This window comes from Cyprinodon variegatus, unplaced genomic scaffold (genome assembly GCF_000732505.1).
Source record: "Cyprinodon variegatus isolate N-32 unplaced genomic scaffold, C_variegatus-1.0 Scaffold1425, whole genome shotgun sequence".
NCBI lineage: Eukaryota > Metazoa > Chordata > Actinopteri > Cyprinodontiformes > Cyprinodontidae > Cyprinodon > Cyprinodon variegatus.
The window spans coordinates 39094-60888 of NW_015151878.1; the positions used below are offsets into that span (position 1 = coordinate 39094).

The 21795-nt window shown below is 39.8% G+C and overlaps 2 protein-coding genes across 2 annotated transcripts in view; both read left to right on the top strand.

Annotated features, from left to right (window-relative positions):
* The window catches only part of mast3 (microtubule associated serine/threonine kinase 3), a 36763-nt gene extending 18442 nt beyond the window's left edge, over positions 1-18321 (top strand). The window contains exons 5-28 of the mRNA XM_015403019.1: positions 2132-2152; positions 2421-2499; positions 3841-3998; positions 7611-7686; positions 8018-8227; positions 10067-10168; positions 10414-10546; positions 11421-11485; positions 12608-12699; positions 12835-13043; positions 13210-13348; positions 13485-13617; positions 13706-13871; positions 14180-14281; positions 14388-14510; positions 15055-15167; positions 15293-15459; positions 15577-15698; positions 15777-15977; positions 16130-16356; positions 16460-16582; positions 16664-16800; positions 16961-17142; positions 17261-18321. Of these exons, the coding sequence (XP_015258505.1) occupies positions 2132-2152; positions 2421-2499; positions 3841-3998; positions 7611-7686; positions 8018-8227; positions 10067-10168; positions 10414-10546; positions 11421-11485; positions 12608-12699; positions 12835-13043; positions 13210-13348; positions 13485-13617; positions 13706-13871; positions 14180-14281; positions 14388-14510; positions 15055-15167; positions 15293-15459; positions 15577-15698; positions 15777-15977; positions 16130-16356; positions 16460-16582; positions 16664-16800; positions 16961-17142; positions 17261-18321 (4141 nt within the window). The remainder of the gene's footprint in view (positions 1-2131; positions 2153-2420; positions 2500-3840; positions 3999-7610; positions 7687-8017; positions 8228-10066; positions 10169-10413; positions 10547-11420; positions 11486-12607; positions 12700-12834; positions 13044-13209; positions 13349-13484; positions 13618-13705; positions 13872-14179; positions 14282-14387; positions 14511-15054; positions 15168-15292; positions 15460-15576; positions 15699-15776; positions 15978-16129; positions 16357-16459; positions 16583-16663; positions 16801-16960; positions 17143-17260) is intronic.
* A 3099-nt stretch (positions 18322-21420) lies between these two features.
* ndufa7 (NADH:ubiquinone oxidoreductase subunit A7) overlaps positions 21421-21795 on the top strand; it is a 3936-nt gene continuing 3561 nt past the window's right edge. Inside the window, exons 1-2 of the mRNA XM_015403016.1 lie at positions 21421-21528; positions 21742-21791. Of these exons, the coding sequence (XP_015258502.1) occupies positions 21478-21528; positions 21742-21791 (101 nt within the window). The 5' untranslated portion in view covers positions 21421-21477. The remainder of the gene's footprint in view (positions 21529-21741; positions 21792-21795) is intronic.

The window sequence follows — 21795 nt, forward strand, 5'->3', positions numbered from 1 at the left end:
GCCATCTGGCGGAAAATCACCCGGCTTTTTCAAATCACGCGAGAATGTATACAAAACAACAAAAATGGGTCGTTTTCATCGAATGTCGGTGATTTTAAAGTAATTTTGAGTGATAAATAATTTGTTTTTTGCCATCATTGCACTTGCCCGGCGGGCAAATGCAATGAAATTTGTACTCTCCGAACAATAAAAACTACTTGCCCCGGGAGCCCCTGCTAAAATTGTTTAATTTACATCCTTGCTATCTATTTTGTGAAGTGCATGAGTCCTTCCTGTTCCAACAGCTATGTTATTAAGTCCTCTTATAATACATAATAAAACACAGTCATTAGCTGCTCATTTCAGTCAGATCAATAGACATAAAGGACCAACTTTAGGAGCTTGATGTAAATACCAAAACTTCCATGAGATGACATGCTGTTTGTTTACATTAGCATGTTTCAATAAGAATCAATCGATTGAATAATAATAAAGTCTTTATACACTAAATTGGATATGCCTCCAATTAACACAGCTGCTCTAAATTAACCTATCAGAACCTTGTTAATCCAGGAATTTATCATAATTATTCTTAGTGTATGTATTCCCTCTCTTATCTAATCCTGACTAATCTAAAGCAAGTTTAACTAGAGTGCACAGCCTACTGCCCCTTATTGTGACCGACAAATATTAGTCACGCATAATCTGGCGTATTACTCAAATTTAAAGAATTGCTTCTTTGCATCTGGTAAAAATCATAAAAAATGCTTTCATATTTAATTGCACAGCATGTCTCTGCAGCCTCTGGTGTCTGTTCTGCTCTCAAACTGCACTCTGCTTTCTTGTTTGATCACAAAATCAAGACTTTGAGTGAGGCATGGCTACCCTTTCTGTTTATTTTTTTTTTGTAATTTATGTCTTTATTATAATAGGTTCCTATGCTTTAGTTGTCAATTTTCACTGCTGTTTATGGGGGAACTGCTTTTTCTGCCAAATAATATTAAAGAATCCTTTCAAAAATTGCTGTATCTGGATTATGATCTGGATCAACACCAGAATTTAAGGTATTATTCCTTGGACTGGGTTATGCCTCTGTTAAATATCTAATTAAAATCCGTAACTTTTCAAGTAAACCATAATCTCCTTGGGGAGGTAATACAGTAGTTGACTATTTATCTTCTGTATAGGTTTATATGTATGCGATCACCTAGCTCAACTTAAAGCAGGTAAACTGTTTTTGTAGCTTTTTATAACTTATATAAACCCATTAAACACGAAAAGAGATGAAATAAAAAGCGTTTTCCTCGATTCTGCTTTAGTGGGTCTTCCTGGAAAGATTAGGTGTGTCCTGCAGCTGAAGAGGCAGACAGCCTGTAGGACAGACGGAAAAGGAAAGGAAGGAAGGAGGGAGCGGCAGCAGAGCGGTGACTGAGGCTGACTCAGCCCAGAGCGCTCACACACCCCCCCTCCCCACCCCCCGTGTATGCCAGGTCTTCTTACAGTTGACTCCCCCTCAGCAGGTTGCGTGCAGGCAGACCGAGGGTACCCCTGTAGCCCGCTCTCACATCATTCAATCTTGTTCCCATGGTAACAGGCTTGTCTCGCTGCAGGCGTGCAAGCCCATCAGGAAAGCTGTACCTCGCAGAAACTGGAGAGCAGTCATTAAAGGCTGATAAGAGATTTCGGTGCCTCCCCTTCAACCCTTCGGCTTTAGAGACAATTTTTGTTGAGTGAAGTGAAAATTTGATCTGATATAAAAGCAAACAGATTAATATTTAATTTGGACATTTTGCCTTTTAAATACCATCAAACAATTCAGTTGATGCTTGTATTTCTTTAACTGTATTCAACCATCGATAAAATCTACACCCATTTATAAATGTCTCTGTTCTCATCTCCCTAAGATGCCATAATTTCAACGTTAAAAAAAATTATTCCTGTGTTGTCTGCTTTTAAAAGCAATATTCTGAAATTAATTTGTGCCGTCTAACTCTGTATGTGGACAAATGAGAGCTGGCAAGGAAGGCAGCATTGTCAGTGCTAATCCCTCAGATGAATGCCAGAGGTCACAGGATCACTTGTGCAAGAGTCGGCAAACTCACATAATCTCTGTCTTTGCTTTTCTCTTTTCCTCTTGCTGTCGTGATCTCAGTCACTTGGCTCGTGCTGAAAGGTAGCTTCTTTTTCTACTGAATCCATCCATGTCTTTTCTGTTTGTTTTTAAAACTGGTATTCCTCTTGCCAGACAATAAATGCTGTAAATAAAAAAAGGATGATGAGAAGAACAATTCTCATGTGGGAATATGAGCAATAATACTCTGCTCATATAGTAACAGGGTTGTATATTATATAGAGATCCTCATGTCTCAGTTACTAAATATCTATGTATGTGTGTATGTATGCTTCTGAGGCTTATATAACACACTTCTTGTGTTTCTCAGAGCTGAGGGCCGACGATGGTCTCTGGCTTCCCTTCCTTCATCCGGCTATGGAACCAATCCGCCCAGCTCCACCGTCTCGGTAAGTTACCCACAGATTCACAGCAATGTCCTCGCCGGCTGATGCAAGGCAGCCAAACCGTTTTTTCACACTTCAGTCAGCCAAAGTAGCACATTTCGTTTGTGCAATGAGGGCCAGAAAATGCCAGGCCCAAGATGACAAACCGCTAATTGTTTATCTGCATCGTCTGCTTCAGTGAGTCACTCTCACAGTCTTTGAACGCCGGCATCAGAAGGAGAACACTCAGTCTGGATGGGGAACAAAAAAGGGCCTGTTTAAAGAAGAGGGTTTGTGACAGCTTTTCATGAAAACCCTATTATATATGTGACAATACCAGTTGATAGAAATGTTGTGCTTGGAACTGAAGACTTTTGACAATGTCAAAATGCCAAGTTCTGGTGAAAACTTTCGGTTAGCAAAGTTGATCATATAATCTGAGTAAATCCTTTTTATTAAGGTCATTTATTAGTCAGGGTCAGACAGTTTAGACCCAGATGCCTCTGAGGACAGATGATGTCTCCCTGCCCTATATGGACAGAAAAAAATGTCCCACTTCCTGCCCAGTCATCCTTTTCTTGTTATGATAATCTGTCCTTAAAACTTAACAGATTGGAGACATTTTACACCATTGTCTATTAAAGTTGGAGAAACTTTAGTCTTTCTTTCAGTAGAAGTAGTTACAGAGTTGGTTCAGGGCTTTTGAAGTAAATTATTTTACCAAGTTTGAAAAATTGCGTTGCCTTTGTTTATTTAGTGCTCGACATAAGGAGCTATATTTATTTTTCTGTTTGTCCTGAATCCCGGACTCACAATAAAAGGTATTCGTTCCTCATTTTTGAGTTCATAGTTCATCAGAAGTCCTCCACAGGCGCCCTGTGAGTGAAGCAGACAGGAAAGGAAGTCCAACCTGTCGGTTCATGTTTGATGTTTTCAGCATTATTAGCTCCGAGTCATGCCTCTGAGATGGCGAGACTAACAAGTAACAGCAGCCAAGAAGGAAACACTTTTTCATGACTCTCTGATGTTGACATAAATTTCTCCACAAACATCTTGTCGAAATGTTGGGCTTGAATCACAATTCCCCTCTTTGCACCGTGACTCACTCAGTGTGAAACAATCAGTTTCCTTTTGTGTTGTTTTTTCGTTGCACTTCCTTATCCCCGCTGATGTGTTTGGAGTCATAAATCAACCCCTTCTTTTTATTTAAATAATTACTGTTTAAAAAGTTTGCAATAGTTGCTTCTGGCATCAGCACCAGACGAACTACGTCTGTTCGCCTGGGGAAGACATTTGTGGAAGTAGAAGGTAAATAAAAGTGAAAGTAGGATCTTAATGATGATCTAATTTTGTTTTGGTGTGTAGTCATCCTCGTCCTCCCAGGAGCGTCTTCATCAGCTTCCCTACCAGCCGACACAAGATGAGCTTCATTTCCTCTTCAAGCACTTCCGCAGCACAGACAGCATAACTGATGAGGATGGGAGGCCCTCTCCGGTCATACGGCCTCGTTCAAGGAGCCTCAGGTAGACAATCCCTAAAAATATGAGGGACCTGCAGACATGATGCAGTGAATGAAATTACATTTTGATGGAGGAGATTTTTAGATCTGAATTGTGTCTTAAAAAAATAGATGAATCAGAGAAAAAAATGTTTCCTCTCCAGATTTTATATAATGTATTGTTCGACTTTAGCTATGTTATTAGATTAGATTAGATGAGCTTTATTGATCTCACAGCGGAGAAATTCACTGGTCACATATTGGCATATTAATAAAAGAAGGTGCAAACAAGGAGGAAAAGGTGTATTAGGAATAAAAATAAATAAAAAGAATAAAAATAAGAAATGAAAAAATATAAAAAATTACAAGGGAGTAACAGAGATTTAAGGTGACATATAACCAATCAGGATGGCTTATATACAGTCCATCGATTATTAAAAAATCGATCCGTCCTTCCAGTGATTTATTTTTTTTTTTTTTTGCATGGTCAGTCTTATAGAGAGAGCAATACATCACCTTGCCAATATTTTTGGCTGATATTAGTTTATTTTTTTATGTTCATACATGCATGCATTCACCAATTCATTAGTGCATTCAGAAGCCATGCCTTCTGATCATGTAGGGGAGCGCATTACTGTTCCCTTCATTCACTATCCTTTGTTCTAGTGTAACATTTATTATAATTATGTAATTTTTATCACATAAATGGAAGAAGGGAAAAAAATATCAGCTAAAAGAATCAGCTGCACATATTGGGGATCAATTAAACTGATTTCAAAATAGTCCTTAAAAAACCAAACTATCTGTTGTTTGGCCTCTGTAGAAATATCTGCGATAAAATGATAATATATTTTTGGTTATATTCTTCAGCACATATGAGTCTGGAGAATCTAGAAATATGTCATTAGAAAATGTGAGTTTTTTATTTTATTAATAAGAGACAAAGCTGTCCGTATATTGAAAGAAGTAAAGACAAAATGTAAAAAATCTTTAAGCAGATACCATCCAAGCATTCATCTGAGCAGAAGTGTAGCGACAGCAGCCCAGCTGAAGAAGTTAACATGATAGTTTTTAATCCCTTGATGTGATGCTGTTTTTATTTTGTTTTTCTGTTGGTGAAAATATGAGATTGATATTTTATGCAGATGGTAAACTGTAATCCCTCTGAAGCTGCAGAGATGTTGTGTGTGTTATGCAATGAAACCTCTGGGATTAGTTTCAGATAGAGCCTGCAGGTTTTAGACATGTTTGCAGACCGCCGGATGTCATGGTGACCTGAACAAACTCGTCTTTTAGCACCTCTTACCTCCCGATGTCGGCACGTTCGTGTTGGGAGGCAGGCAGGTGGGGATCTGACTGCAGAGCAGTGCCATCTTGACAACTTTTGTCTGTTGGCTCTGCTCTGCGCTGTTTGTGCTCTGCCTGAGTGCTCCATGTTCTGGCACCATGGTGTGCAGTACGTGGGCGGGCTAGCTAACAGAGCGCCTCCGGGATGAAGCTGTCGATCTGTATTTGAGGGTGGGTTGGTTTTTTTGGGAAAGGGGACGTGATCGGAGGCCTTGACAGCAACAAAGCTGTCTTTTTTTATGATTAGAAAATAAATAAATAAAAAGAAAACATAGATTAAAAAAAATGGCCAGGGGAGTCTGTGTGCATGTCATAAGTTTCCCCCCCATCTGTTCTGTTTAAAGCTCCTTCAAGCAAGTATATGCAGTTCCAATATGCTTATCTCATAGGCTTAAATGCTGAAGTGGTGTTGCAGTACATGACTAATTGATTGGTGTTGATGACTCACACAGTTTGGCAGAGAGGAGCCTCAGCTGCTGGAAAAGATATGTTTCATATAGAAACTTTGAAGCTTGTCGGCTCAATCCAGTTTGGGTGCAGCTTTTCCAGCTTAGCTGCTGTCAAATTGAAATCCCGGCTCAGCTTTTGACAGAACACAATCTGAGGCGGTTTTGTTGACCTAGTAAAAAAAGCCTTCTCTGTCACACCTGTAATAAGTTTTGTTTGTGTGTTTAGATGAGCTGAAGCTAACAGAAAGCTGGTGTGTTTAGAAAGGAACGACCTGACTGTAACATCAGGTTCAGTGGATACATGTCAGCAACAGACATTAAACGTACAGTGGAGGATTTTCGCGTATTTTAAAAAAAAACCCGCCCTCTCCACTTAGAAAAAATACACAACCCTGTACCCGCTTCCGAGAGGGAACGCCTAATAAACGCATGCGAGAGCATGCATGAGCCTGTTTCTCCTCGTGCACGCTCTGTTTAAAAGTTGCTGTTTGCATCGCTCATACAGGCTTACTTTCCAAAAGAAGATTTCCACTTTTTCGACTGTGTCAGACTCACTGCCGCTAAGTGAAAAGTGGGACAATCACGTAGGACTACTTTCGTAAACTTACGTAAATGATTGACAATTAGGAGGACCACTTATGGTCTGTACTTATATAGGGCTTTTTTTAAGTCAGGAGAAATGACCAAAGCACTTTACACTACATTCAGTCCCTCTGACCACCATCAGTGGACAATGCAGGTGAATCGTCTTATCCAAAGACACAACGACACTGAAATCCGGGGCTTGAACCGTCAGCTCTTCGATTTCAGGGCAAACTCCTGCACCCGACGCCACTGTCGCCCCTATTTTGATGATCCACCCAGAAAAAGAATATTCTCCACTTTACCTTTAAAACTGACTGAACTCTTCCTGTTGTATGTCGATTATGCTTACAGAACATTATTTACTATTATGAGGATTTTTATCACCTTTACTTTAGATGCTCAGGGAAATCCCAGATGATGTCAGGTGTTACAGTTACAGTCCACAACCTTTAATTAAACACAGACACACCTTTTGATGTTTTTTTTTTTATTTTTTTTTTTATGGCAGCACCTCAAAATCACTGCTTCCCTGAGGGAGATCAGGAAAAAAAAAAAAGCATTGATCTGTTAATAGATTTTCCAGATTTCTGAAGTGGGTAAGATAATCATTACCTACCGTAGAAAGGGTAGTGCTGACATGAGCCGACAGGCCGCTCAGAGGGAGACACCATAACTTTAAATGAAACAAAAGCCAGACGGCATCTTAGAGACGCACCCAGGACAAATAGCTTTCTTTCTTTTTTTCTGTTTCTTTTTTCTTTTGCCGACGCGTCCTGTTGTATGATAAAACTAGGTTTGAAGTGATTCACCGTAGCCACCTTTTAAAGGGAAAAACATCATTCCAATCATTTAGTGTGGCCATCATGTCGGTATTTAGCTGCATAAAATATAATAAGTAATGATTTCGAAATATTAAAGTGACATCTTAGAAAATACCAGTTAAATATTGTGAGAAATGTGCTCTGAATTTAAAATAAAATTCTTCCAAACACCTGAGAAAATGTTGAAGCTGAAAACAAGCAAAAAAATACAAAATAACCAAATTTAGTTTGATTAGATGAATATTAGAAAACAGTTATATATATATATATATATATAAACAGTATATGTAAATATCTTGGTCCAGCTGTATTGACTTTCCCCTTTAATCCATGTTCTGCTTCAGAGGACAATCTGATTTAATTATGTATTGATTTAAAAAGTAACAAAGTCGATCAATAGCCTATTATTAACTTTTTTCTTTGTTTTTCTTGTAGTCCTGGAAGATCAACGGTCTCCTTTGATAATGAGATAGTCATGATGAACCATGTTTACAGAGAGCGTTTCCCAAGGGTAAGTATTAAAAATACCAAACACACTTTGCTTCTGTTACACACATTCGCATCTAAACTTAGCTTGTTTAATCTGTATATAACAAAAAGCAACTCATTTAAACATCTTGTCCTTAGACTTTTTCTAACAGAGATGCTTGGTCCTAAGTGTCACAAGTCTGAACAGGTGTTAAAAAACTTGTTTAATGAATCACTGGTAAAGATTTTAGCCATATGAGTCCACCCACAGGAAAAAAAGGACATTTGCTACCATGAGAGAAAAAAAAATCAATTACTGGTCTGTTGATTTTTATTTATTTATTTTTTTAAATGTGTTCTTGTTTTCTTTTAAGGCCACGGCCCAGATGGAGGAGCGCTTGTTGGAGATTGTCACCCATTACTCTCCAGACAGCTCCCTCCCCTTGGCGGACGGCGTGCTGGGCTTCATCCAGCACCAGCTGGTGGAGCTGGTCAGAGACTGTCTGGACAAGTCTCAGAAAGGCCTGGTTACTTCCCGATATTTCGCCGAGCTGCAGGAGAAGCTGGAAAAGCTGTTGCATGAGGTGAGACAATAGTCAGCTGATTAAATGTCACTGCTGAGATTATGTCACATATTGTTCTGGTATAAAATAGACCTCGCTGATTTTTACCCTTCATATTTAGGCACTGATTAATGAGCTGAGGGTGAGCTTTCTAACTCGTGTTGAAGTTCTGGAGCAGATTGATTGGGCTTAAGCGAATTGTGCAGCGAGTCAGGTCACTCAATAACCATCTGATAGCCAAACGGACACACAGCAGATCTGCTAGCAGAAAATCTGTAAAACAGCTGGAGGTGTTTTAACTCTGGGCTTAGTGTCATGGAGAAAAACCTTTATCGCTTTGAGTTTAACACATGGAAATGATTTAAATCTAAGATATAGACCTTATATTACTGATTAAATGGTGACATAAATGGCATGGAAGTCAACTCTAATCCATCGATACACAAACATGTAAAAGCCTAGAATTTAAATCTAGTTTAGCTTCATTGTACTGACAATATCCCATTAACCAAAGCAGCTCCTTTGTTTTTCTGCCTGTTGCAGACAGAAGGCACGGCCATCTCGCTTTATATGCAGCTGAAATGATAAGTCTGTTCTTAAAGAGTGCTGCACATTTCCTTTCTACAAACATGGATTCATTTTCCTTTTTATTGTAGATAAAGATTAAGGAGAAAGGAATCACAGAAATCTAACACCGTGCCTGCACCATTAGAACAGAACCCCATGGGGCCATAGTTGCTAGACTGGTTTCAGAACTGCTGAAACCTTCCGTCATATAATATCCTTTTCTCCTTCTTTATGGAGCAAAGACTGGAGCTCTGCTTCCCTTACCAGAGGTCGCTGTGCACGGCCTTTCAACTGGTTCCTCTGACTGATGTTTCCAACATGGAGAGCCATGCTGTGGGAACTAAGAGAGTACTGACCCATTACTGTAACTAAGCTCATGCTGCCTCAGAAATACACTTAACAAGCCAGAATGCAGCAGCTTCTTTCTCTTCTAAAGAAACAATATTAGAACAGTGAACAGTATGCAGTTCAGTGGAATTAATTAAATTGCTTTAAATGGAGTCTGTTTGTTAAAAGCAGACTTTTTTATACATGTTGTTTTGTTTTAAATGTTAGTGTGAATGCTGTGTTGCCTGATAACACGATAGCATTTTTGACTCCAGGTTTTATAAACCTTCTCAATCCAACAGCAGCCCAGCTGGGGCAGAGTAACTAACTCTTTCCAAACTTTGGTTGCCTGTATCTTCTCCATAATTGTCCTCATTGGTACTTTTCAGTTAAATGAGCAATTTTGGTGATAACCTCAAAACTTTATTGCTTTATACATTTTGAATTGCCTGCTCTTGTAAAACCCATATTTTTCTTTTAAAGATTACATTTTTTTTTTAGATGAACTGGAAAAAAATCAAAATCTAGATAAGTCATTTTTTCTTAAAATAAGTGCATTTGTTCTTGAATTCAGGAGATAAAAGAGACATTTTGCCAATGGAACAAGATAATTTAGATTTAAAATTAGAAAACAGAATTCGATTGTCTTATTATAAGTGCATCTAATCTAATTATCTTATTGTAATAGTAAAAATACATTTACCTATTTAAATCAAAGGTAAATACACTTAACTTTAAGAATTTTTTTACTTATTTCTAGATTGTTTTTCCAGTGTGGGACTTAAAAAAGTCGCTCTTTCAGTGTTTCATAGTAAAGTAATCATTTCAATACACCTCCTTAGAGTAACAAGTTGAGAAAAACCAGATGAGTTATTTGTTATTTTATTTAAATTTTTTAGCTACCTTGTTTGTGACTGTCCCCTCTCTGCTCCACCCTTCTCTTTCCATCTCTTCTCTTTTTCTCAGGCCTTTGACCGCTCCGAAAGCGAGGAGGTAACCGTCATCACCCAGCTGGTGCGGAAGATCCTCATCATAATCTCTCGGCCGGCTCGTCTTCTTGAATGTCTGGTAAGTTGCAGAAGAGGATCATCTAATGTAAACTAAGATTATTTTGGTTTTAAAATGTCTGTTTTTAGATTGATCAATGCAGAACTGAGATATCCTGCCCTTGTATTTGTTACAACTTCCTTTCTATGTTTAATAAATCAGTAAAAAGTCTCAAGCCTTTGATTGAGGTTCTAATTAAGCTGCTAACTTTGACAGAAGTTTAGCCTCAGACTTTCCTCTTTGTTACTCCTGGATTCTGTTGACAGGAGTTTGACCCGGAGGAGTTTTATCACCTGCTGGAGGCAGCAGAGGGCCATGCCAAAGTGGGTCGGGGGATTAAGACAGACATCCCACGGTACATCATCAACCAGCTCGGTCTGACCCGAGACCTGCTGGAAGGTAAAGGAAAGCTAATTTATGGAATGTTGCTCACATAACGTCTAATATTTATGGATCCGTTTTAGTAGCTTGCTCTATAAGAAATTCAGAGATATTTTATTAAACACAGTGAGCGTAAAACTGGTCTTTCTACATATTCTATTATTTTGGTTCTAATAGCACATTTATGATCACTTATATCTAACTATACAAGGTTGATACATTCATGCTTACTCCATATGAAGAGGATGATCATACGCCTACATAAATTAGCATTTAAATGAGACATTGCCTAAATTCCCTAACACTTGAAGCTAATAAATTTGAGATGTAAAGACATGCTATGCCCATTTAGATAGATGTGTTGGTTTAAAAAACAAAATGGTGCTGATTTAATGAATAATTAGCTTAATTAGGTAAAAACACCTTGTCTCTTTTTAACGCATTTACTTAGCAACTGTATGCAGAGAAGAATTCATCCTTAGACTTCATCCATATGGAATAGAATACCTGATAATGGCCTGCAATGCCGTGCCGCATGAATTTACATGTTAATGTGCTTAATTTTATTGACGGGCTTAAAGCTCTGGGAGCATTTATGCTCTTATGTAATCAGGGTTGTGTTGAAGTAATGAAAGCCCTTTCCTTCCTGGAGAAAACATAATGCTTTTACAAGTGAGGTCACATCTTTGATTATCCTCTGGTTTAATTTTGGCCTTGAAGCTGTAGCTGTTTTGTTATTTTTCATCTATTCATTCCAGTTTGCTCTCTACAAACCTCTCTAAGAAAGTTTAGATGGGGTTTGCTTAGAGGTTTAGATGTGTAGAGCTGCACAGGATAGAAACTGAGATTATTTGTTGTGTTAACGATGGCTCTCTTATTCTGGTATGTGTAGACATGGTGCAGCTCGAACATGATGCCAGTCCTTTAGCTTCGGTGGAGCCAGAGGCTGCAGTAGAGGTAAGTCCTCAGTGTTTGGTACAAGCAGATGCATTGACTTTTCATTGAAAATAAACATCTTAATAACCTCTAAACAGACTTCTTTAAACGTGCTTCTTGATTTGATGGAGATTATATGAAATGCAATCAATTTTTAAGTCTCATAAGGTCACAACAAACTGATAAAATGTTTTTTTTTTCAGTTAGCAGTCATTAGCCTGGGCAGACTTGGTTGTTTATACAAACTTTTGCACACATTTCAACTGATTAATCATAAAATGGAGATAAATATCTTTCTATTATAACTATATTCTCATCTTACTACCGTTAAAATCTCAACTTGTCAAGCCAAAGACTCTTTTGTTTATAATGTGTTGTAGTATGTGGCACCGAGCTGTTATGTGCACGTTCTCAAAGGTCTCACATTTTTCCCACCACATCAAACCGATGCTTTTTTTTGGAATAAAATGTGAAGAATTTCAAGTCCAAACATCAAACTTCTAGCAGTTTTCCTCAAAAATTTAAAAAAGAATCACTTTTCAGAACCTTTCATGGTTTAGATAACATGAACAAGATAATTGCTTTAAAATCACTGGAGCTTTGCTTTTATTTATTATTTATTTATTTTTTTGACTGGTTTACCTTCTCACAACTTTTGAGCAACGCAGACTAAAGATATTTTATTGAAGTTAACTGTCAACATTAGGGACTAACAACTTTCTTAATGAACCAAAATGAAAAATCTATCTTTATATTTTCTTTTGCTGCAATAATTATTTTTATAAATATCTAACTTTGCACTTAAAGGCATTTCATAAATATAAAAACCTTAAAATAATTTTAATAAGATCCAAATTTTTCATGTTCATAAGTAACAAAAAGTGAACAATATGAAGAGAAACCCTTAAGGAATAATTATCTGCTTTTATTAACCAATTTATTAAAAAAATCTCATTATGAAGGCTGTAACTCTTCCCTGATCTTTATAAAGGACTATTTATACATTTTTAGAATTTTAATCTTTTAGATATCAGCATGCAGAAAATAGCTTTGATGTTAACAAGCTAACTATGCTGCACTCTATTTCTCTTACTTGCTGTGAGAAGTTCATAAAATTTAGTTTAATTTCCATCATTTGTTCAGAATAAAGCCCCCCAGACACTGACTCCAACCCGAAGGAAACCTCTAGAGAGTGATTTTGAGACCATCAAACTCATTAGTAATGGAGCTTATGGGTAAGAGCTTTGAGCTTTTCTTGCTTGGCCTAATAATTATTCTCCAAGTTATAAAAATTCACATAATCTTTATTTCATCTTGTTACAATATAGTAAGCTAAGCACTATTCTATGGGTTGTGTTCTGTTCAACCAGGGCGGTGTATTTGGTCCGCCACAAAGAGACACGGCAGCGGTTTGCCATGAAGAAGATCAACCGCCAGAACCTGGTGCTGAGGAACCAGATCCAGCAGGCGTTTGTGGAGCGGGATATCCTGACTTTTGCTGAGAACCCCTTCGTTGTCTCCATGTTCTGCTCTTTTGAGACACGCCGCCACCTCTGCATGGTCATGGAGTACGTAGAAGGTAAGTGAAATTTTGCAGTGAAAAACATTTGACTTAATCTGAACTGGGCTAATCTAACATTAGGACTGTAATGATACATCTTGGGGTCAAGCATCCAAATGGCACATCTTGTTTAAACAGCCTGTGATGTAAACTATCGGTTTTTATGATCTTCTGTTTTCTTAAGGTGGAGATTGTGCTAACCTGCTGAAGAATATGGGCCCTCTGCCTGTTGAAATGTCCAGAATGTACTTTGCTGAGACAGTTCTGGCACTGGAGTACCTTCACAACTATGGCATTGTACACCGTGATCTTAAACCTGACAAGTGAGAAACAACCTACCGTTGATTGTTGGGAAAATATTAGAAAGACAAACTGTTTAATTCTTCCACTCTTTATCATATATGATTAAAATTGGGAGTTATAATATTAAGATATTTGTTGTTTTTTTTCACCCTCCAGTTTGTTGATCACATCCATGGGTCACATTAAGCTGACCGACTTTGGCCTGTCCAAAATCGGCTTGATGAACATGACAACCAACCTGTATGAGGGTCACATAGAGAAAGATACAAGGGAATTCATTGATAAACAGGTGAAACTTATTGAAGGGGGACAAGCAAAAAACCGTTAAAGATTGAATGATATGATCCATTGCTGAACTGACCTCTGTGTTTCTGCAGGTGTGTGGCACTCCTGAGTACATCGCTCCAGAGGTGATTCTAAGACAGGGCTATGGAAAGCCAGTGGACTGGTGGGCCATGGGGATCATCCTGTATGAGTTCCTGGTTGGCTGTGTTCCTTTTTTTGGAGACACACCTGAAGAGCTTTTTGGGCAGGTCGTCAGTGGTGAGTGTTTATATTAACATGTATGAAGCACAAATACATGCATTACCACAGCAGTAATTACATGAATGTAGGAACCTGTCAGCAAACATTTCTTGTTCTCTTAGAGCTGGTGGCATTTAAGCTGGGAACTGGGAGTGCCTTGTTTATAACAGAAATAATTGGCTTCTACTCCAAAGATTTACTTATTATTTTCCAAATAAGAGAATTTAAGTTTAGCTGTTTAGTCACAAAAAATATTTTTACCCATAAATGTTAAAGATCATTTATACAGTGGATTCCATCTGTGATTTCATGCTTTTATTGCTTAGATGAAATCATTTGGCCAGAAGGAGACGACGCCTTACCTGCGGACGCCCAGGACCTGATCACTCGCCTACTGAGGCAGAGCCCTTTAGAACGACTGGGAACAGGTACTGAAAATAAAAATATTAGTTGATCCTATTTAAAAAGCTGTCAGAGAAACATAAGAGCTCTGATTTTTACCTAAGTTTGTAACTGGGTACTGTGTGCCTGTAGGTGGCGCCTCTGAGGTAAAACAGCACCCTTTCTTTGTGGGTTTGGACTGGAACGGACTCCTCAGACAGAAAGCAGAGTTCATTCCTCAGCTGGAAGCGGAAGACGACACCAGTTACTTTGACAGTAGGCTCCAGTTCTGTATAATATGTTGTTTTACTCCAACCTCTAACATTTAACACACATACAGTGCAATCCTACAATATTTTCCTCTTTTAAAGAACGAATGAAAGCATCATTTAGTTATTAAGAGCAAAATCTATATATTTTTTAACATTTTAATCTGTCAAACACGCATCTTTCAACTACATTAAATGTCTTTGCCTCAATTTAGACACATTTTGCTTCACTTTTTTATCTTTTGAAGATAATGATTCTAATAAAAGACAGCTAAAAAAAAATCAGTATCACCTCCCGCTTCAAACCTCCACACTAAATGTTAACCGGTGTAAGATCAGTGAACATGTGACATTTGAAGGCAAAGAATAAAAATGTTTGGCTTTTTAAAAAAGTAATGATGGCAGAAACCAGCCATTTATTTGCTGTTTAGAGTAAATAAATGTTTAGATTAAATAAAAGCAGTTTAGCATTTCTGATGTTTTCTGGTTGCAGTTTCTGCTTCGGGTGATTTTTAGTTTCTTCTCCATTTTTTTTTTTTTTCTCCATAAAGCTCGTTCTGATCGCTACCATCATTTGGCATCTGATGAAGATGAGGAAACAAATGATGAAGAGTCATCTTTAGAAATCAGGCAGTTTTCTTCCTGGTCGCATCGCTTTAGCAAGGTAAGCGCTGCTAAGTTCCACTTCATAGCAGCACTAGAAGGGAAAGCAATGCTGAATGTCCAGAACTGCTAATCGGTGTACAGCAGCTTCTGGTTTAACACTGTCTCTGTTGTTTCTCTGTGGAGGTTTACAGCAGCACAGAACATCTAGCAACACCGTCCAACCTCAGCTTCTCTTCAGACCGCAGCCACAGTGAAGAGAAGGAAGACCGCGGTGATATTGGAAGTCTGAATTTGTCTCTGAGTCCAGCAGATGGCTGTTTGGAGAACAGACACTCTGCACGCATGGCCAGGTAAAAACTGCTGGAAATATCCCAGCTGCAGATAAATCATCTTGATTTAAGCAGAGATCTGTGTGAAAAAGGGTGAAAGTTGATTCCTTCATTAAGTAGCTGTTGGGCTTTTTGTAGCCTTCGCCCGCGGGCCTCCTCCAGCTCCTCACAGTCTGAAAGGAGCGCCAGTCCACTGGTGATGAGCAGCACCCACAGCCTGGAAACGATGCCCCGCTTCGCCCTCTCCACCGATGATGAAGGTAGTCCCTGACTTCACACAGTCGATGCTTCATTACCAGTGGAAATGGTATTTACCTTCTGCACCGTGCCATCTGCAGCTGAAGTGGTGGTGTCAAACCTCAGGAGGATCAGGATTCGCAGCAACAGCACCGGGGCAAAACACTCATCCCCCAAGGACCCAGCAGGGCCTCGACGCTTCGGTAACCAGCTGGAGACACCGGACAGACAGAGGCCTCCCTGCGGAGGAAAGGTTCCAAAGTCTGCATCCGTCTCAGCCCTGTCCCTCATCATCACTGCAGGTAGACGGCAGTTCAGCTAAACATCAGCTGCTGCCTGGGATTTTAATCCTAGGAAAACACAAAGCTTAAAAACAAATGCTTAGATCACTAGAATATGGTTTAGACCTTTGAATAATAAAATAGAGATGAACTCTGTGTGGTGTTTGTTTCAGATGACTCGCCGAGCGGCCTCCAGCCCAGTCCCATTTCACCACGTTCACTGTCTTCCAACCCGTCGTCTCGTGACTCGTCTCCTAACAGGGACTTCTCCTTCAGCCCAGGCAGCTTAAAGCCTCCCATCATCTTCCACACCTCAGGAAAGAAGTACGGCTTCACTGTGCAAGCCATCCGAGTCTACATGGGCGACAGCGACGTCTACACCGTCCATCATATGGTGTCGGTGGGTGCTTTTGTTTTCTTTTTTTCTGATCTCAATTTAAAGTATTATGAAGAGGTGATTATGTAATGCTAAATTGAAACTCCTCTGCTGGTCGTTTGAAAAGAGTGTGGAGGAGGGGAGCCCGGCTCACCAGGCAGGCCTCCGCACTGGAGACCTCATCACCCACGTGAATGGAGAGTCCGTACAGGGCCTGGTCCACCCAGAGCTGATAGAGCTGCTGCTGAAGGTACAGTAACCTTGATGTTTGCTTGACGTTCACTTAAGCTAACTGTTGCTTAAAAGGCTTTTATTCTTGTGAAATGAGCAGAGCGGAAACAAGGTGGCTCTGCAGACCATAGCTCTGGAGAACACCTCAATCAAAGTGGGTCCAGCCCGGAAGACCAAACACAAAGGGAAGATGGCCAGACGCAGCAAGAAGAGCAGAAAAAGGGATAACTATGACAGGTGCTTTTCTAAGATGCTTATGTCTCCCTCTAGTGTTAGACTGATAGTGAAGTTTATTCTCATGCTAAATGTTTGCAAGGGGAAAAAATATTGCTTACCGATTCTTTTAAACACATTTCTGTGTTTTCTAATCCTGTTTTTTTATTTTTATTTTTTTAAGGCGACGGACCATCTTAAAGAAACTGTCCAAGCAGAGCACGGTGATGCACAGCCGCAGCTTCTCCTCAGGTCTTCATCACTCTGTGTCCTCCAGCGAGAGCCTCCCTGGCTCCCCGACACACAGCTTGTCCCCTGGTCCCTCTACGCCCTCCAGGAGCCCCGCACCAGATCATCAGGGCTGTGGTGAGTTCCTCATTTAGAATTTCAGGCTCTAATGGATGCATTATAGTTTTTTTCTCAGTGGTTATTCCTTTAATGTTCTTCGCTGTTTTGATCTCTGTCTTCTGTCTCTGCCACTCAGACAACAACTCTCCTCAGAGCACATCACCTTGCTCCAGTTCTCCCAGTTCTCCCGCTACACACATCAGACCCAATTCTCTGCACGGTCTCGGCTCCAAGCTCAGCACTCAAAGAATCACCAAAGTGGGCCGTCGGAAGTCGACCAGTAATATCCCACCATCTCCTCTGGCCTGCAACTCTTCCTCATCCTCCAACCAGCCTCTGTCGCCGCAGCGCTCTCCGTCCCCTCTGCCAGGCTTTGCCAAAAATCTCCACACGTATCACGGTAAAACCTTATCGCCGCCCACCATCGTCAGGCACATCGTGCGGCCCCGCAGCGCAGAGCCCCCTCGATCTCCATTGCTGAAGAGGGTGCAGTCAGCTGAGAAGCTATCTGGTGTTTACCTCAGTGATAAAAAGTCATACGCCCCCCGCAGGCATACATTGGAGGTGCCGTTTTATTGCGAGGGTGACTTTCTGGCAGACTCTGAGGTAGAGGGTGGGAGCTTTTACATCGGTGCAGACCACAGCAGGCTGGGAGGTTACATGAGCAACCAAAGGTTGAGGGACTCTGGCAGCGAACGGTCGGAGCAGCTGGTGGTGATGCGGAAGCTCAACCTATCAGAGCGACGGGACTCTTTCAAAAAGCAGGAGGCGGTACAGGAGGTAAGCTTCGACGAACCGGAGGAGAAAAGCAGCAGCTGCTCGATGGCGGGAACCGCCACAGCTCCAGGACTCCAAACGAGGCCCCTGCAGCAACAGAACAGGACAGGCTGGACGGGGAGTCGGCCACAGAGCAGAGAGGAGCTGGAGACGGAGGCGCCCGTCGTAAGGAGGTTCACCCTCGTTCCTCAGATCGCTGTGCAAGGGTCGACGGAGAGCGAGGAGCAGGACGAGTGGGAGCCCTGCTCAGATGGAGAGGAAGGAAACGAAGACCCCGAGCCGGACGTGTCTTCATCCCAGCTGCAACAAACAGAGCGTCCCGCTTCTGATCAGCACCAGGCAGCAGGAACAGCTCCGGCGGCTCATCAGAGCGCAGAGAGGAGCGAGGAAGCCCAGCAAACACAACCACCCAGGAAGTGACACTTTGAGGGGAAACTTCAAATGAAGCTGAGATGTTTCCACTCAGACCCAATGAACTACACTCATGTGAGGAGCTCCTACTTGAATTTTGTATTGTAAGAAAGTAAATGTGCAAACTTTCTCATCATATTTATTTGTTACCAAAAGAGGATGAGGGAAAGGTTCTCATTGTATGAATAGCCAAGGTTAAAGCTTTTTGTATCCATAGAAATGTGCTTTTATGTCCTCTGGATGGATTTTAATTTCTAAAAATGTCTATTTTTAATGAAATTTGAATGATTGTAGGACCAAAAGGAGTTTGAAGTCTTCATAGAAATCATGATTCTTTTCTTTTTTCCTTTCCTTCCCCGAATGTCTAAAAAGGGCAGCTTTAGTTGCACTGATGATGATTATGAGAGAATTTTTAGTTCAATTCATAAGAACTGGATTAATCAGTGATTATTTCTGCAGGTTTGTTTCCAGCTGCTCCTTGGACATTGTTGCTTTGCATTTGTCTTTGTTTTGTTTTTTTTGTTGTTTGATTATTCTTGTTTCTTGCTAAGCACTGAAACAAGTTTGATCAACATTATACAAATCTGATCAACGGTATCTCTTTGAAGTGCAATCCTTTACAAAGATTAAGTCCAATCATGGCTGCTCCAACTAACAGATCTACATGCAGCCGTTTTTAAGTCACTTCTTCTTTATTCGACCCCACCCTTTAAATTAGACAGTCATGAAATCCTTTATAATGCTAGTTTTTAAAATGCGCCAAACAAGGAAAGATTTAAAGGAAGCAGCTTTCCTTTTTTTTTTTATTTGAATCCTCATCATATGCATATTAAATCTATTTCCTTAGCTGTTATAGTTACTTTTCTGCGATTTTCTGAAAGAGAGAGAGACCAAGCATCATTGACCTGTTCTACGCTTCTATTCAGTCATGTTTACATCAGAAGAGGGAAAATGCACTATTTTGACGTACTTTTTGTAACTAAATGTGAAAGGCCCCCCCCCCGGAAATAAGTAGAGGGGTGTGTTTTCAGTGAGTCCAAGCCCCGGGGTTCTTTCAACTAAAAACCGTTTTGTGTCTTTGTTTTGTACAAATATTGATGTATATTTTGATATTGAAGCTTTTGTGTGTCTGATGATTCGGATGAGGAAATAAAAGTATGCACAGTGACAATGACAAGTAGTGGAACCCGGATCTTGAGGGTTTTTGTTCAGTTTTCTTGCAAACTTGTCTGTTTGGTTTTTGACCCATATTTGTTGTATTTGGAGTTTTTCAGGTTGTCCTTTCTTTTTTTCAGCAGCTCTGGTTTGTACTGACTTGTCCTCTGTTTGTTGTTGATGTGTCAATCCAATCTAATGAAAAGCGAACCTATTGCTGTTGTTGCTGAAGTGGAGCGGTCCCTTAATGGCTCGGTTATTTCTGCTGTCCGACCTAGTTTATAACAGCAACAACGAAAAAACATGCAATGTACTGTATTTGATGAGACGCTCCTCTTTGATACCATGAAAGGAAAATCACACCAGTTGCATATCTGTTTTTTCTATTTGTTTCTACGGAGTGATTTGGTACCAAACCTTTTCTATGTTTACATCTGCATAAGTAGAAAGATCATCCTTGTTTTTTGCTGCCTCTTTTCAGAAAGTTCTCTTAAAAAGCACAGCAAATTAGGTAAGTGGTTATGGGAGATGTATTTCACACCACTAAGTTGTGACAACATAAGCAAGCACCAAACAGGAAAAGTCATTTTTTCATTTTAAAGGATGGTGTAGAAAAATGATTTAAATTATTGAAAACAAGTCTGGAACTTTAAACTATCTTCAGCAAAGATCTCTTCACATGTTTGCTGTGTATTATCACTGTGCTGTTCTCCTATTGAGGGTTTAATGCAGCTGCTTTTTAAAGTACTATCAATGAACAAACCGGCAGGTTTAATAAGCTGTTGTACATGTGCACGTGTTCTCCTGTGGACTCTTCTGTTCAGTGCATGCTGCATGAGACAAGCACACAGCTGTAAAACTTGACTGCATGGTATACCGGCGTCTTTGCCCTGTACTGTGTTTTCTTGTGCAAAGAATAAACTTTGTATTTCTCTTTGCTTTCTGGAAATCATTGATGTTTAAATGCAAAATGAGAAACTGGATTGAAGTTAGGGTTAAAGTTAGACCTTCTTGATGTTGCTTACACAGATGTTTAATGTGTGAAACTGCTTAAAAGAAAAAGAGTAAGAAATAGAGGAAGTTGGTACATTTGAACTTTGCAGACTTTTCTTTGCTGATGTTTATTCAGGCAAACAAGAAACAGACTATAATTGGGAACTGCTGCTCAAATAAAACAAAATTATCAGAAAAATGCTTCAGTGAATCCAAGGCATTCATTCAATTTAACACTTTTACCTGTCCACCCATCACCTCTTCATTGGCTCAGCTCCACATCTGCTTTAGCTAATCATTGTTCAGGACTTTGCAGTTAATCCAAGGACTATTTCTGCCTTCCTACTAAAATGAAATGGCCTCCTATGTACAGCTCCAATACTTCTTGAACTTCAGCAGCTCATTTGTTTCCTGTCTTTCATTCCTGGACAAGCCGATTAATCCAGGTGTGTCTGTCTTTTTCTTCCTGCCCTCTTCTGACTTCTGTCTGATTTACTTTTCTAAGATGTTTCTCTCTTCAACTTTTCTTTTCATCAGTGTTCCCATTTTCCTCCTCTCATTCAATCTTAGTCAGTCTCCCTATCTTCTTCTCTCCTCTTCTATCACCCTTATACTTTTCTAAAACAGAGACATAATAAAAATCACAATCCCTTCCAAAAACATTAGAATGCAACATGTTCAATTGAGTAGTCAAATTTAAGTAATTTTTTTTATTCTGGAAGTCGGTTATTTTTAGATGAGATACTGGGGGTTATTCTAGAACAAGGGCAAAGTTTAAAGTACATGTTCTATACAAAATTCTATAAAATCGTAAACAAATATAATTCCTCAGGAGTGTAGTTCTCCTTTATTTGTCTTAAAAAGACCCCTTGCACGAATGCAAGGTAAGTGATTCCTTTTTTCTTGCCATAAATGTAAATCCAGCAGTTCTGGCCTGTGGCCGCTAGGTGTCACTAATGTACGAGACTTCTTCTGTAACACCACAGAAGAAGTCCCGTGTCCTTCACAACAGCTAACATGGCTACCGCTACTAAAATCGTTCAGAGGCTTCGAAATTTCTTGGCGGGGGTAAGTCATTAAGTGTCTATTGGGAAATAAAAAAATAAAGCTCTACTTTCTGGGACTTTGGCTTAAACGCTGTTCTGGTGATGGTGAACCCGGAAGGTTAGCTCACCTAAGCAGCAGACCTGCTAGCTAACGTTGATAATGTAAACTGTAGCTTTAACTATGATGCAGATTCGATGTAAATAAAAATGTTATTTTTCGTTTTTTATTTTCCAGCGTGATCTGCAAGCCAAGCTGCAGCTGCGTTATGAGGAGATAGCAAAGAGGTAA